The 15,664-nt window shown below is 41.5% G+C and overlaps 1 protein-coding gene across 2 annotated transcripts; it reads left to right on the top strand.

Annotated features, from left to right (window-relative positions):
* Positions 1–1,774: 1,774 nt before the first annotated feature.
* On the top strand, positions 1,775–14,777 carry ppp1r21 (protein phosphatase 1, regulatory subunit 21). 2 transcript variants are annotated; one of them, XR_004021112.1, is made up of 23 exons: positions 1,775–2,441; positions 3,669–3,737; positions 3,966–4,112; positions 4,255–4,356; positions 4,484–4,648; positions 4,742–4,800; positions 5,111–5,205; positions 5,440–5,492; positions 5,698–5,847; positions 5,958–6,059; positions 6,174–6,262; positions 6,441–6,577; positions 6,774–6,866; positions 8,537–8,664; positions 9,242–9,391; positions 10,412–10,504; positions 10,788–11,042; positions 11,428–11,463; positions 11,581–11,697; positions 12,179–12,277; positions 12,386–12,514; positions 14,094–14,214; positions 14,359–14,777. XR_004021112.1 is itself a non-coding variant. In XM_030748560.1 (22 exons), exons 1-22 carry the CDS (start codon positions 2,382–2,384, stop codon positions 14,121–14,123), a joined length of 2,358 nt encoding a protein of 785 aa, XP_030604420.1. In that variant the 5' UTR covers positions 1,775–2,381; the 3' UTR covers positions 14,124–14,777. The 2 variants fall into 2 exon arrangements, 1 of the variants encoding a protein (XP_030604420.1); XM_030748560.1 differs by having other exon boundaries at positions 14,094–14,777.
* Positions 14,778–15,664: the final 887 nt, after the last annotated feature.

The following is a 15,664-nucleotide window of genomic DNA, read 5'->3' as shown; positions in this document are numbered from 1 at the left end:
ATCAGAGCAGCATCACCCCCCACCCCTCTCCCATACGCCCCTAGCAACCACGCCACGCCGACAGTTGCCAGGCAACCAGACAATGCTGGAGACACTGGCTGTGGTGTGCGTGTGAGAGAGTTTGTGTTTTGCACGTATACATGCATTTAAGATCACTAATGGCTGAGACGCCAGCGGAGGAAATAAAGAAGTAGTATGCGGCTGAAAATCTAAAGAGATTATTATGGATTAGGTGAAATTAATCGTGTAGGATTTGGGCAATGATGGATGCATTAGCAACATGTCATTTCACTTCTGGTCTAAATGAGGTCATGTGCGTTTTAAAGGGAAATCACATCCTTGACAGTGCTACAACCCGCTTGCGATTTCAGTCCTTGTTTCTGTTAATGCAACACACACGCAACTGCAAAAAACCCCGGCAGTAAATAATTTATCACAGCATTTTATTGTAAATAGCATTAGGTCTCCTAATGGGCAGCTAAAAGGAGAGGAAAGGATGTCATGATAATGGAAAGTGTCTTTGTGTAGGCTACAGTCGGGAGAAAGAAACTGCATCCTGTGGAAATTGTGGATGTTTTGAAACATCTGGACAAGCAATCAAATGAAAAACACACATAAAGGGGGTATAAACATGCTGCATTGTTACTTTAATAAAAGTACATCTACTTACATACATACATACATAGGTGTAACAACCCTGAGATGAGCCCCAGGGCAGATATTCTTTGGGCCCTCGCTGCCACATTGTATCAGAGCAAACACAGCTTCTCACTCTCACTCTCTCACACACTCAGTAAGGGCACAAATAATAGCGTATATCAATAATCAGTGATATTAGTGGCATCATTCTAGATTTTGATCAGCACCATGGACAACAACTGCAGTCAGAGGGTTGGGGGAATGGACACATTTACCGGCTGACTGACAAGCTTATACTACAAACTCACCATCTTCTTTAACTAGGCTACCATGAGCCCCAAACAGATTTAGCCTTGCTAAAGTAACAAAGACAACTTTAATATATATAAGCATATTTATAAGAACGAAGGGAGAGAGAAGCTCATTAACCACAGATCCTCACAAACTGATTTCCAGTGGACCAGCTTCTAGATACGTCACATACATTTTACAGTAAGAGTGCCTTACGTCAGCATACAAGTGGTAACAATGTTTCAGTCTTTTACAAAAACACAAAGCAGAACTTCATCTTTTGGCCAATGCGCTCAGCAAACTCATCGATAATGCTGCCCAAAGTCCTGGCAGTATACTCATCCGGTTTTTGTCTCTCCTTCCTCTTTTGAGCACCGCTTCCCCCCCCCCTCTGCTTGCTAAACATAATTCAGAATGCTGCTGCACCAGCTAAACTTTTCAGAAAAGGAGTCTATTTCAGTCAGTGGAGTGTAAAATGACTGAGTAAATATTTGCAGAGCTAAAATTCAATTCATAAGGAATGTCTGGAATCTCTACTATGACTTGGATGACTGAGAACCTACAGAGACATTCATAAGGAATATAGAAAGTTGGGCTTTGGTTCACAAGATAGAACCATGACTTAAAAATATAGTAGAATTCTTATAATATATCCACTTTACTGTAACTCTGAGAATATGAACATCCAGTATAATGCAGAGGAGGGGGCCCTCTTACCTTCAGGGCCCTTGTTACCCCATCTATTTATCTAGCTATGTAGACCTTCAAACGCCAGGCGGCGCACTGCTCTCTCCAGCTCCCTTCTTCTCTGTTTTCTGCACTTTGACCTCTGCGCTCGCCTCTCTTTTCGGCTTAGACTTCAGGAGGATTTTGCGGGTTAGCTAGAAAATGAAAGTATTCCTGCAGATAAATGGGGATTTAGGGCTGTTTTGCTAGCTCAGCAGCAGCTACCTTGCCTCTCTAATTGGATTTGTGGACACCGCGGGTTATCCGGCTCCTGTCAGATCAAACCACTTACATGTGTCGCTCCTCGTCGGGGTTTGTTTTGCTACATAGCCGCTTCGCTAGCAGGCTCTGTCGGTGCTACTAGTGCTAACTTTTTTTTTTTTTTTTTTTTTTTTTTTAAAAAGGACATTACTCCCAGGTTGGAATAAACTGTTGACTGTTGTCCAGTTTATTTTCCGGGACTGATGACAGCCCTCCTGTCACAATGTACCCGAGGTCAGTTCTCACAAGCAGCGGAAGAAGCCTTCTTCTTGGATTAGGAAATTATACCAGTGGGCCAGCCAACCTGAGTTAGCCAGGTTACAGCTCACCGTGTCCGACGTCAACATTTCAAGTAACTGACACCGTGAACTGCACACTAAGCTAACCGGACAGCCTTCGCCCAGCTCGGGTACTCGAGATTAACCTTTTCTAGCGTCTGCGGTTAGCGACTGGATAGCGTCGCCATGGCTAACGTTACAGACCTGCAGGCAAAATACAGCAAGCTGGCACAGGAGTATTCAAAGGTAAAACACCGCCTCTGTTCAACGTTAATGGGCTTACCTGTCATTGCTAACGATGCTACAACACAGAGTCTGTTAGTGTGCTATGGGCGCTGTCTACCTTGCTTTTCTGACTTGCGTGCATCCGAACTCAAAGGCAAATAACACTTGATTGTTTTCCTGTGATGTATTTATGATTCTTTTTTTGGGGGGCAGACCAGCTTGTCAGCTTCTCAAAGACATATACTCAGCTTAGATCTTTGAGCTTACTTTATTGGGAATAGCTGAAACTAAGTGTACACATACAGGTCACCTGGAATAACTCCTGCCAGATGTAGGCTGCCTCTTAAATTTATAAGAAGCAGAGGCTACACATATGGGTGTTATTATCATACTGTGTGCAGTTTGAAGGCTTTGTTTGCTGCATTTCACTTCGGCTGTAGATAATAGTCTCTTGCATGCTTCAGTTGACATAAGTAATCAAAATAAGTGGTGGTCAAAGGCTGTAAACCTTTTTAATGGTTAAACAGTTAAGTGACAGTAAAGCCACTGTGCCCTCTGTTTCTGTGTCAGCTGACACTTTGGGTAGTGCTAGCCGTTTCCTGTTCAACTCTGACCCCCCCCCCCCCCCCCCCCCCCCCCCCCCCAAAAAAAAAAAAAAAAAAAATCCAAGCAGTGTATCCTGCTCAGGAAGTGCTGACTATGTAATTGTCACTTGCGCTTTGCTGTAATAAGCATGGGTTTAAACGCTACTGATCCTACAGTGAAAAGCACTGAGTTCTGAAACATGTGGTGACTCTTTATTAGAGCTTTTCTAATAATCACAGTTATTTTGGTTAATACAAAGATCATGATTGCTTATTGTGATTACTCATAACTTCACTGGAAACACTGTGCATATATATATATATATATATATATATATATATATATATATATATATATATATATATATAAGCATATGTTTATCTCATATTTAAAATTTTGGGACAAGAAAAATGAAAGCATCACCCTAATGGATTCATTGTTTTCAGCATCATTAGAAGCCAAAATTTCAGCAGAGAATATTATTTCATTCTCCGCTCTGAATTTTTTCTACATATAATTGAATAAAATGTCAAAACCACAAACAATTATAAGGCAGAGATCTGCCGTGTACTCTTTATTTAACAATTTACTCTTTATTTCATTTTACTCTGACAGTGGTTTATGCTTTTTTACATCTTAATATTTTACTGTGTTTGTTCACAGCTTCGTGCCCAGAACCAAGTGCTGAAGAAGGCAGTTGTGGATGAACAGGCCAACTCTGCCTCACTAAAGGTACAGTGATGTATAAAAAAGAAAGATGTATTGAAGATGGATTATATGCAATTTTTCATATTTGCAACCCAAATCCAGATGATCAAAAATTCTGACTGGTACTTGTTGAAGTGTTACTATTAGTTATGTTGCTGTTGCACAGTGACAACAGAATGATGTCATGTTGTTTTGAAGGTTGGGATTTGTTTACATGTGTTATTCATTATTGTAATTTTTGTCTGTCGTTAGGAGCAGTTGAAGCAAAGAGACCAGAGCCTGAGAAAGCAGGAGCAGGAGATGGACAGTCTCAGCTTCAGGAACCAGCAGTTGGCCAAGAGGGTGGAGCTGTTACAAGAGGAGCTGTCTACTTGTGAAGCCAAGAGCAAAAAGGGGAAGGTGATCATGAGGGGAAAGGGGAAAACATGGGAGTGGCTACACGCTTGGGTAGAGGGGACAGAGTGTATTTTCTTGTTTTTTTTTTTTTGTTACACACTGTTTGTCAAGCGAATTGATCACTAACAGCCCCCATCTCCTCCAGAGTAAAGGAGACTCTCCTTCACAGCATGGCCTGCAAACCCAGAGTGTTTTTGATGAGGACCTGCAGAAAAAGATTGAAGAAAATGAGCGACTTCACATCCAAGTAGGCAGCCATGCTGTGCTTATGCTATTTTTTTTTTTTTTTTTTTTTAATACGGATTTGACAGTGAATGTACAGCAGAGGCCTTGTATGCGTGTGAACGGTTGGTCTCCTGCTGTGTACTTGTTAGTTTTACGAAGCAGATGAGCAGCACAGGAAGACAGAGACTGAGCTGAGGGCACGGCTAGAGAGGCTGGAGAAAGATGCCGAGCAGCACCAGGCTGTCGTGGACGGGCTCACCACAAAGTACGTAGAAACAATTGAGAGGCTGCAGAGTGACAAAGCACGCTTAGAGGTAAGACTCAGCAGGATAACCATAACATGATTGCCAGTTTTGATAACATTTAAAAAAAAAAAAAAAATGTGTATTTTTCCTTTGTTGATTCAGGTGAAAGCACAAACTCTGGAGAGGGAAGCAAAAGAGTGCAGAATGCGAACAGAAGACTGGTACATACACATTTAATTAATTGTTTGTGAATAATTTAATCCTTCAGTGTGACATGATAGATAAAATCCAAAGAGTTGGAGCTGAGGTTTTTTTTTACAGTGTTTGTACATAATTAGAACATTGTTCAGCACAAAACAATAACAATGTGGGTGTTAAAATGATCGTGGGAAATTCAAGATATGTGAATATTATATTTTCAAGGGCCATGATGCAAATATGCAGTACTTATTTCTGCATATTGTAGTTTTACTCCCAAACTTGAAATGCATGTTTGAATCCACTCAACACTTCTTTGGTCTCCCTCTGCAGTCAGCAGCAGTTGAGGCGGTGCCAGTCGGAGCTGAACAGACAGGTGAAACAAAGCAGCAGTGTTATCCAGGAGAAAGTGCCCTTCAATGACACCAGTGAGTATCTGGTACTATCTGAGAACATGTATGTCTTTGTCAGTGATACTCTAACAACATGCTGCCCTGGAGTAAACAGTGTAACGCTACACCAAACTGTAATATTGCACCGACGGAGGCTGGAGGTACAGCCAATTAAACTGTGTTTGTCAAGTCAGTAAAGTTCATTGCAGGGGTTGAGGTTCTGCTCTAGTTTACGTGCTTTATTTATTTTTTTTCCCTCCATCCCTGCAGAATTTAGCGACTACAACAGCCTAAATGTGCCATCACACAATCGAAGGCACCAGGTAAGTGAGAAAACGAGCATGTTTGGGTGTTTTGTAAATACAGATTTACATCTCAAAAAACCACTTTTAAATATATTACTTGTATGGCAATGTAGGGATAACAATATAACATATTACAATGCAGTATGTAACAGGCTGAGTCATGAAGTTGCGTTTGTTGGAAAGGGTAACAAAATGGTCATGTGTGAATTCTGCTGTGTTTCAGCTGAAGGCCCGGGATGTGGCAGGCCAGGCACTGGGCTTCATCCAGGACCTGGTGGCGGCTCTGTTGAACTTCCACTCCTACACAGAGCAGAGAGTACACATCTATCCCCTGGACTCCTCCATTGAGCCCATCTCCCCTCTGAACCAAAAGGTGAGGTAGTCATACAGGAGAATTACAATCTGCCAAATATAATGTATGCTGGTACCACATATGGAGGCGTATTGCACAAAGTTAGACCTATATTTCTTCTCTTACACCAGTTTTCTCAGTATCTACATGAGAATGCAGCCTATGTACGCCCCCTGGAGGACAGCTTTCTACAGTTATACCAAAGCATCACAGAGGACACTGTCACAGTACTGGTGCGTTTCGGGGAGGGGGATTCAAATGCTTGTTTTGAGGAAAAAAAGAATTGACACTAAGTGTGTTTTTTTTTTTTTTTATTGTTTTTTTTTTAAATTATTGTTTAATTACAGGAAACTGTGGTCAAGCTGAAGAATTTCGCTGATAACTTCTCCTCATACGTCCACTTTCTGCAAAAGATTCTTCCCTACCAGTTAAAAAGGTCAGCTGTGTGTGTGTGTGTGTGTGTGTGTGTGTGTGTGTGTGTGTGTGTGTGTGTGTGTGTGTGTGTGTGTGTGTGTGTGTGTGTGTGTGTGTGTGTGTGTGTGTGAGTGTGTGTGAGTGAGAGAGAGCCAAATAGAATTGAGGAGGCTGTTGTGATGGGTGTCTTCTCCTTTCAGCCTTGAAGAAGAGTGCGAGGCACCCCTTTGTACTGCTGCCCTTACTGTGAAAAACCAGGAGTTGCAGAGCGACAGCAAGCGAGTGACATCTGTGTTTGAGAAACTGCAGAACTACATTAACCTTTTGGCCTTACCTAGTAGGTTATCACACAACATTTGAGCTCTTTTTGCCTAAGAGCTTTCAGTCAGTACTACACTGGGGTCATTATTTACATATTAATTTAAATAACTGTTTCCTTGAAGAAATAGGGAATTTGCTGACGTTTAAATACAGGAGAGGGTTTGCGAAGTGATGAGTAGACATGTTTCACAAATGTGTGCCATGTGTCTCAGGTGTTCAGCAGGATGCCATGCCACAGAGCAACACATCGGCTGTCTTCACCCAGCTGGCTGCCTGCCTACACAGTCTTCATGATGCCGTGAAAGGTGGGCGGCACTGTTAGACATTGCTTTTCGTGCACAGTATGACGATTTCCTCATGGTCTTCATTCATAAATGTTACGGCAAAACTTTTAAGGAGTCAATATCCAGACCGTTCAGTGTGAAGTGTATCCAAATGAAACAGCAGATAGAGGTATAATTTTCTGCTCTTTGGAGAAGAGTCACTTTTGTAGTCAGTTAGCTGTGAGAATGGGTCTCTCTAATAAGCACCTTTGCTTGTGTTGGTTCCTCTGTAGATGGGTATTTTAGTTAAATGTTCACTCAAATCCTGCAGTTTTAGCGTATGAGAATATTGTGAAACTGTAGGTTGTTGCTAAAACACCGGTTAGTAGGGTTTAATATTTTTCCCGAAAATGACATGAATCAAATCCCGGGAAATGACGAGCCATTTCCCGGGAATCCCGGGAAAAAGTTTATTTATTTTTTTATTTTAATTAGGCCTTCTGTAGCCTGTGTCGGCCTTAACCTATTCTGATATTGTAGAGGTAGCTTTCCAGCTATGTCCTGTTATGCCCAGTAGGGGGTAACGTCGGCTTGATTAATGCAATAAAACCTACATCTGGACATTGGAGTGCTCGAGCTATGCGGTGTTGTATCGTTCCTCAACACTCCCTTAACAAATATAATTAGAATATTCCTCCATTGTACATGGAATTATACCAAGATATTTTACAACTGCTGGTGCAAAACAATACGGTTCATCTCCACACAGCATTGATAAAGGCTCAGCCACGCTGTCGTGGCGACATCTGTTGCGCTATATCTCCACCAGTGGAACGCTGTAATAGTCATTGAAAAGTTAACTACCGTACTACACTATAATATGGCATAACACAGGGCCTTGAGTAATGCACTACGACTTGGTCATTGCCATTCTGGCAACAGCAAATTTATAACACCGTGTCTGAGGGTTAAAGTAGGTTCGCTGTGAATCGTCTTTTGAAAAACTGGCCAATCCTTATAGCCTAAAAAATATACATTTTACTCAACTCCATTTTAAAAGCGAAATATGTTAAAGTAATCTATTTCATGATAATTTCTTCACACATTAGGCCCGTATCCTAATTCATGATTGTTAGTAAGCGGCTGCAAACGAGGAAAAGAAACACTCGAAGTTAAACAGATATTTCTTTATTGTTCAGGGCAGGCATATTTTATAGGCTATATAATGCAATATAACAATATATAATAATATAAAATTATATAATACAAAATACCTTAGGGTAAACACATTGCCTACGATTTCAACAAATTAAAGAGGAAAAAAGTACAACTGTGTAATACCTCTATTAAAACGCTTGAGATGAAGGCTGAAGCCTTAAACGGAGGCTGAACGTGCCTGAAATGAAGAGTAATGCTTTTCGCATTAAACGAACCCTTCTCTCAATATTTCCTTAAATTTAACATTCTGAAGCTTTCTTTTCTTTCTGAAAGTCAAAGCGACGCGCGCGACTTTTTTCCCGGTTTCCCGTCTAACGTTTCCCGGGAAACGGGAAATGGTTCTGATCGCATTTCCTGGGAATCCCGGATCCCGGAATTAAACCCTACCGGTTAGTGATCTCAAAAGATGCCACATTTATTACATTGAAGAAAGAACATAAAGCAAGTGCTGCAAATGCATCTCCTGTTGTTCTTTTTGCTCCCTGTGTGTCCAGAGATGTCAAAGCATTACAACCAGAAGGCCGTCATTGAGCAGGAGCTCCCCACCGTCACCCAAAAGCTCTGTACCACCACAGAGTGCCTGCTGGGATCTCTGTGTTCTCTAACCAGCTGCACCGGCAAGGTATGACCAACAGGGGGCAGGCAGCAGCCGGGTTTATATTTCCTATAGTGTATGTTTAGGGAGTGGGGGGGTTTCTATGTTCGCTGCAATGCATAAAAGCTTAATTGTAAGTAGCAGTGAGTTGTCACTGCAACTGGATCACATTGGTAAATTGCCACAAATGGAAGAACACAGAACTGCAGGACTCAGGTGGGCAGTGGTTAAATGTTGAAAGATACTGTCCAAATTGCAGTCTGTACAGCTGCTCCCCAGTAAGAGCACAGGGATAAATGATTTTTGTGAATCGAGCGCATTGCCGGCCAAGATGTGTGTGCTGATGGGAAGACACTCCACTGGTTTGCAGCACAGCCGCAAATTGTGGAGTGAGCTGCATTTTGAAAGCAGGCAAAGGCTTAATTTCTCCCAACATTTATCTTCCTGAACACTTGGTGGTGGAATTGGCTCTCTGCTGTAAACACACTGGTTAATCTCAGGGTAAACAGAATGCTGAGTATCAGGGTTTCTTCAGCTGAGGAAGCTGCAAAGATCTCTTTTGTTTGACTGATCTGACGCATGATATCACTATAACTTGCTGCAGATTGCCACTTTCTTCAGCAACAACTTGGACTTCTTCACATCATCAGGCTACAGTCCAAGAGGTAGCACAACAGCTCTTAACCCCATGCAAGCAGAGAGTATGTTGGCCAACAAAAAGAAAGCAACAGCCTATATCCAAGCTATTAAAAAGGTTAGTATGTGTAGCGTTTTATTCCAAATTCTCTTCCTGTTTTCCATAAATGGTCTGTATTTGGGCTGGCTGCCCATATATAGTAATGTCTGCCCTGCTATATTAGTCAACTGCTTTTAGCATTTTATATTTAAGTTGAGAGGTTCTTGATTGCTGTATTTTGAAAGTTACTGCTAACCCACTGATTGTTCCTATTTCATGTTTTTCCTACTGGCTGGCTTGCTGGCCGGACTGCTGCTGTAGCAGCCCTCAATATCATTTAGCTGCCTCCTCAAAGGGGATCTTGTCTTGCGGTTGGACTCCAAATCCTCCGACTTGTGCTGCAGCTGGCAGTGCAGGAGCAGTAGTCCTCTCCCCTGCTGCCCTGGAGAGCCTTCCTGAGCTGGCGGGCTGCTCTAATCGGAATTTGCAGCAGGTGGAGAACTGGTTCATGTGCCTCTGCGCTGACCTGCAGAGCTAGGGCTACCGTCACCAGCTGCAATCCAAGACGGTGGAGTTGCAGTTCATTCGCAGGAGAAACCTGCTGGAGCAGCAGCTGATTTTATTGCTGAGTTATTTACTTGTCACAAAGTACTTGGCAAATAAAATATCTGCAGAGGAAAAACTTAAACCACATATATGCATGCGCTTGTCTCCCCCCCACAAATAGGATTTGAATCTGTGGGAAACACAGAAGCCTTTCAACTTACAGACTTTAGATCGCTGTGCTCAGTGTGATTAAAAATGACTGATTTGTAAATGTTTTTGAAAAAACATTTACAAAAGTTTTTGTAAATATTTCATCTGTAAGATAAACTTATAGCTACATTTTTTATATCTTATTAATGTTTTGATCTGTTTTTACAGAATTTGTATTTTATGATACTTTTTTTTATTTTTCCTTTAATCATTTTGAGTATTATCTTAAGCCTACTTCTGAAGAGTTACAATTCTTTATAAATATTACAAGCATTTTTTTATGATGAATAAATGACTCTTATTATATTCTCTTATTTTGCTATTGTTTTATTATCCCTTTAGGCCAAGCCACAGTCTGTTCCATACAGAGAAGCCCTGTCAAACCGTCGTATACTTACCAGCTCCACTGAGAGCAGAGAAGGTCTCACTCAGCAGGTAAAAATACAGAGAGATGGAAAAGTTGGTCATAAAAATACAGAAAAAACTGCATCTTCTTGTCTTAACACAGTCATGTGCTGTAGCATAACTTTGTCACTTTATCATCAAGTTTACTAATACAAGTACAAAGCCATATAATTAAACTCAGCAAGGATTATTATATAGTTTTCCCCTTTTCTTCTTAAATATTGTTGCCCTTTTACTTCTCCCAGCCTTTGCTCGGCCCTCTTTCCACAAGCTCATGCTCCACTCCTTTCCTCTCCCTATTGGCGTCCTGCAGGTGCAGCAGAGCCAGGAGAAGATTGCTCGGCTGGAGCAGGAGAAGGAGCATTGGCTGCTGGAGGCCCAGTTAGGGAAGGTGCGGCTGGAAAAGGAGAACCAGCGCATTACGGAACTGGAAGCGCAACTCGCAGCAGCTCTAGGGGGAAGTCCAAACTCTCAAACAGCTGCAGCCAGCACACTCACACAGGGTCAGGAAGAAGCCGCGACAGAACTGAAAGCCGCAGGGAAAGAGCCGACGCTGTGCACGAGCCTGGTACTGCTCAGTGACTGCTCAGTCTGGGCTTTGCTTTCACTTACAGAGGAAATTGTGTGTCCTTGGCACTGATTTTTGCTTCAACAAAGGGAGCATTATTGTTGTTTTCTTCTGGCTTCCACACTAAGCTTGTTAATAAAACTCAGACATCCATGAGCTGATGTGGCAGAGAAGGAGAATGCTGTTGTTAGCTGGGATCACATTGCTGTCATAATATTTGTTCCAAGTAGCTGTACTACTTGTGTTGTAGTTTTTAAAAAAAATTTTTTTTTTGTGTCCTGCGTGTCTGTTTTGTCCAAGCAGAGCTCTGTCTGTGCCCAGTTTTATTTATTTATTCATTGCCTTTTTTTAGATCTGACTGACGTGTTTTTTGCTTTGTCACCAGGTTGGAATGTTGTGTACGACACCTACGGCTGAGCATGTGAGTTGCCATACACGCAGTTGGCATATTTAAATGCAGAATTCATATCGATCTCATAATGCTCCCTTGAAGGACAACAAAATCTTACGCAGCTTGATGTTGTGTCTGAATTTGCAGGTGGGAGACGAGGAGTCTAGGGAGCAGCTGATAAAGAGTCACTACATGGCCAGAGTGGGAGAGCTCACCACCCAGCTCCAGATTTCAGATAGCAAAGCTGTGCACTTTCACTCTGAGGTGAACCTCTTAATAGAAACTGTTTATCAAAGTAACCGTGTCACATAACAAAGACCGTTAGTTTGCCTGTTGCGCCCATATGAGTAAATATTCTCTTTGTACTTTGGAAATGTTTCTTGAGTCAGATTATTGCCAGATTTACTGAGAAACCGACACCAGATATTTTAAGTAATATGTTGAGTCTTGCTTTTAATGTAAATAACTTGTCAAAGTGACATCCCGTCACCTGTCCTTAGGTTGGTGTTATAGCAACAGAAATACACCTGATCTTCAGTTAGTTTCTCAACTACTAAACTGTCACTTTTTAAAAAAAAAAACTCTGCATTTACTGTACCTTTGACACTGTTCTTAAATAGACCCATTTTTCAAAGAATTATCTCCTTTTATTGCAGCTTTTGAAACAGATCTGTAAAGCGTGCCAGACATGCTTTATAATCATCAGGGCACAGCAAGTTGTTTACTTTTCTCTTTCCCTTTGTAGTGTCGAGCTTTGGCTAAGAGATTAGCCATTGCAGAGAAATCGCGGGAGACTTTGAGTGAGGAGGTCAAACTGGCTAATCAGAATATCACACGCTTGCAGGTATGATGCACTGCGAAAGAGCTTCCTGTTATAGCATAAAGCATAAACATTAGGATCCTTTCAACTCAGAAAGCATTCAGTTTGTAATTGGTTGCGCCTGACATACAGGATGAGCTGGCTACGACTAAGAGGAGCTATGAAGACCAGCTTAGCATGATGAGCGACCATCTGTGTAGCATGAACGAGACTTTGAGCAAGCAGAGGGAGGAAATCGACACACTCAAAATGGGCAGCAAGGTATAACGTTTTCAATTCCAGCTCCTTTCAAAATATTTGCTTTTTAAATTTTTGGTGCACTCTCAGGTTTGCTTTCAGTTGTGACACACTGCCAGACTCCAGCTAGGTTTAGAAAGGTTTGCACAGTGATATATTTTTCATAATTTGGATGTGTGTGTCAACACAACAGGTTTGAAATGAAACAGCTCAGACCAAATTAATGTGTAGACTTCCAGCATTAATTTAATAGGTAGAACAAAACATTGCATTATTCATAGAGCATTTGTTATACAGATTTCCTTATTTTCAGTTAAACATGTAATGTAATTGGACAATTTACTTAAAAGCCAGTTGATGGATATACAGGCTTTTTCTTTGCTAGGTGTAATTAACTAGGCAAGAAAAAGATCTGGTGTTGATTCTAGTTGAGCCTGGCATCTGCGTTTGGCTTTTTTTTTTTTTTCTGTGAACACAAAATGTGGTTAAAGGGGCCTCAATGCAAGTTAAGGGGTCATCTTTAGACTGCAAAACAAAACAAATCCACCAGCTAAACAAACAATTTAGAACATTCTGAGATAAAACGATGAACTAGAGAACCTTACAGCCTAGAAAGGGTTTTCACGATGGAGAGCAGTGGTGGATGATCATGGGATCCTTTCCATAGTAATGGAAAAACCCATTAACAGCATCTTCCAGGAGGTAGGCATACCATTGTCAAAGTCTGCCATAATAAGAGTAAAAGGGTCACAGACCAACTCAGGATCAGATTAAACTAAAATCAACCTGTACCAGAATAAAGGGAAGAAAAAGTACAGGAACAGCTCATAATTCAAAACTTGCAGGGTGTGATGGTGTGGTCATGCTTGGCTTTCAGTAACAATGGGTCACTATGGTTCACTGGTGAAGTGAGATACGGCAGAAACAGCTGGATGGATTATGAAGTGTATAGAGCTGTACACAGATTCAGACAGATAGAGCAGAGTTGATAGGATGGTACTTCACAGTACAGATGGACAGTGACCCAAATGCTCCATTTTAAATCTGTTATGGTGGCATGAAAAGTCAAAATTATGAACTGTTGAACATTTGTGGATCGAACTGTATATCTAAAAACCCCCATCATGAAAGAGAACTGATACAGCTCTGCAGAGTGTGAAGGCTCAGTTGCTAGTAAAGTGTGACATTGTAAAGTTTCTGTCAGTTATGAGGTGAACTGCGAGGTCATCGGTGGTGGTGTGGTTGTTGCAGGGTTTAACAGGAATAGCACCTGCCGCAGACATCTGAAAAAGCCATTAATCTGCAGCCGCAGTAAAGCAGAGGCCTGTTTAAAGCGTGCATGTCCCTGCATGTACGCACACAGATGGCTGCGTGCTGGCAAATTTCAGGACCCAGCATGTTTGTGACCTGAAGTTGGCGATTTTTCTCTTGAAGGCCAGCAAACCAGCCTCAGCATGTGTTTCGATTTTTAAAACGGAATGTTGTCTGTCTTAAGCCACTGCACCTGAATGCAACGCAGAACTTTCAGTTTAGTGCCAAACCTGGATATGGCTTATTTTGAATTCGCCCAGGGCTGAACTTGTATGTTTTTTGTTTTCTTTAGGGAAATGCGAAAAAGAACAAAGGCCGCTAGTGCTGCTCCTCAAAACTCAGGCTCCATTTGACGCCACTTAAAGGCACCATGGGAGAAGATCTGTACTGCGGAGCCTCCCTGCAGCGTCTTGGTACCAACACTGTCACCAAACCACAGGATTGCTACCTGAGCCTCCAGTTCCTCCACTGGCAGGCAGTACAATACAAACAAACTGTTTTGAGGCTCAAACACATTTGACTGAAAATGCTTTTGTTTTTCCTTTTCCTTGTCACAGAACCACATAAAACATAACATAATTTGCTAAAAATGCTTTCTGAAACTGGACCAGAAGTTAATGCTTGACCTCGGGGTCAAAGCACGCAGCTTTCCCAACAGAAGGAGCAGAGAAAGATAAACGGCTGCAACTGGTGGATGTTTTTAATACTCACCGAAGTCAAGACTTGAAGACCAAACCCTGTTAATCGATGTGTGTAGTTGTCCAGCTTAATGTATGTATGAGAGACAGTGAAACTGTGCATTCTTACTGCTTATCTGTGGGAGTAGGCAAACAGAAATTGTTCGCGCATGTGAGCACACGTGTGCAGAGTGTTGTCTTTGTGTGACTGTAGCACCACGCTTTACAACATGTAATGTTTTACAATAATTTTTTTTTTTTTTTAAGGTCAAATTTGAGATTAGTTTTGCAAGGCGACAACAGCATAATGCCCCCCCCCCCCCCCCCCCCCCCCCTTCTGACACAAGCATATAACAAGCTTCTGAAAGGAAGGGCTTTCAATCCTGACTGAACAACTAGCAAAAACACGCTTAAATTCATTCCTCGTTTTGGAGAAATCTTCAGTCGTCTAGGAGTGGAGAAAAGAAACGATGTCTGCCTTGAATCACTGATTATTCATGTTTACTTTAATGGGAAGGGATGGACAAGTAGGAGCTTGTGAAATGATGTCAGTTTGTCTCTGTGAAGTTATGCTGTAACAAGTCATTTTTATCACCAAAGTAAGTGTGGATGTGCACTCAGAAGAATGGTGGGGAACAGCAATCCCTCAGCATTGTAAAATGTGTGGATAAAAAGGGTTAAATGTGAATATAACCTCATTTAAAATCATGATGTAATTGTACTGTACAATGATTTAAAAAAAAAAATAGGCCTATATAGAAAAGGCATTTATTCAGAGGTTACAAAACTTTATTTTCCACAAATTTTGAAAACTGAAAAAAAGTGAATCTGTGGCTAGTTGAGTGTGTGTCTCCTCTAAGACTACATTACAGAGGAGTATCCTAGAGGGATAGACCCACACTGTAACTGGTGCTCAGACAATTTTTGAGTCATGGCAGAGGGCAGTTACAGTTTACACTAAAGTTGAACCTCTACGGATTGTACTGACATGAAGTAAAAGGATGAAAAGCCCAGCAGTGCTCATGAGCAGTTCATTCAGATCCTTTTGTTTGCCAGTCTACAGCTGCCAGCAGACCTTTGATCTGACAGGTTTGCCAACGCCCTCTAAACACATAAAAAAAAAGAAAAGAAAAAACCTTGTATTCGCACATTGTAACTTGTTGAAAAGCACATATAAATATGTGAA

Source organism: Archocentrus centrarchus, chromosome 15 (assembly GCF_007364275.1).
Source record: "Archocentrus centrarchus isolate MPI-CPG fArcCen1 chromosome 15, fArcCen1, whole genome shotgun sequence".
In the NCBI taxonomy this organism is placed as follows: Eukaryota; Metazoa; Chordata; class Actinopteri; order Cichliformes; family Cichlidae; genus Archocentrus; species Archocentrus centrarchus.
Note: the sequence above shows the minus strand (reverse complement) of the source record. Positions and strands in the feature narration are given on the sequence as shown.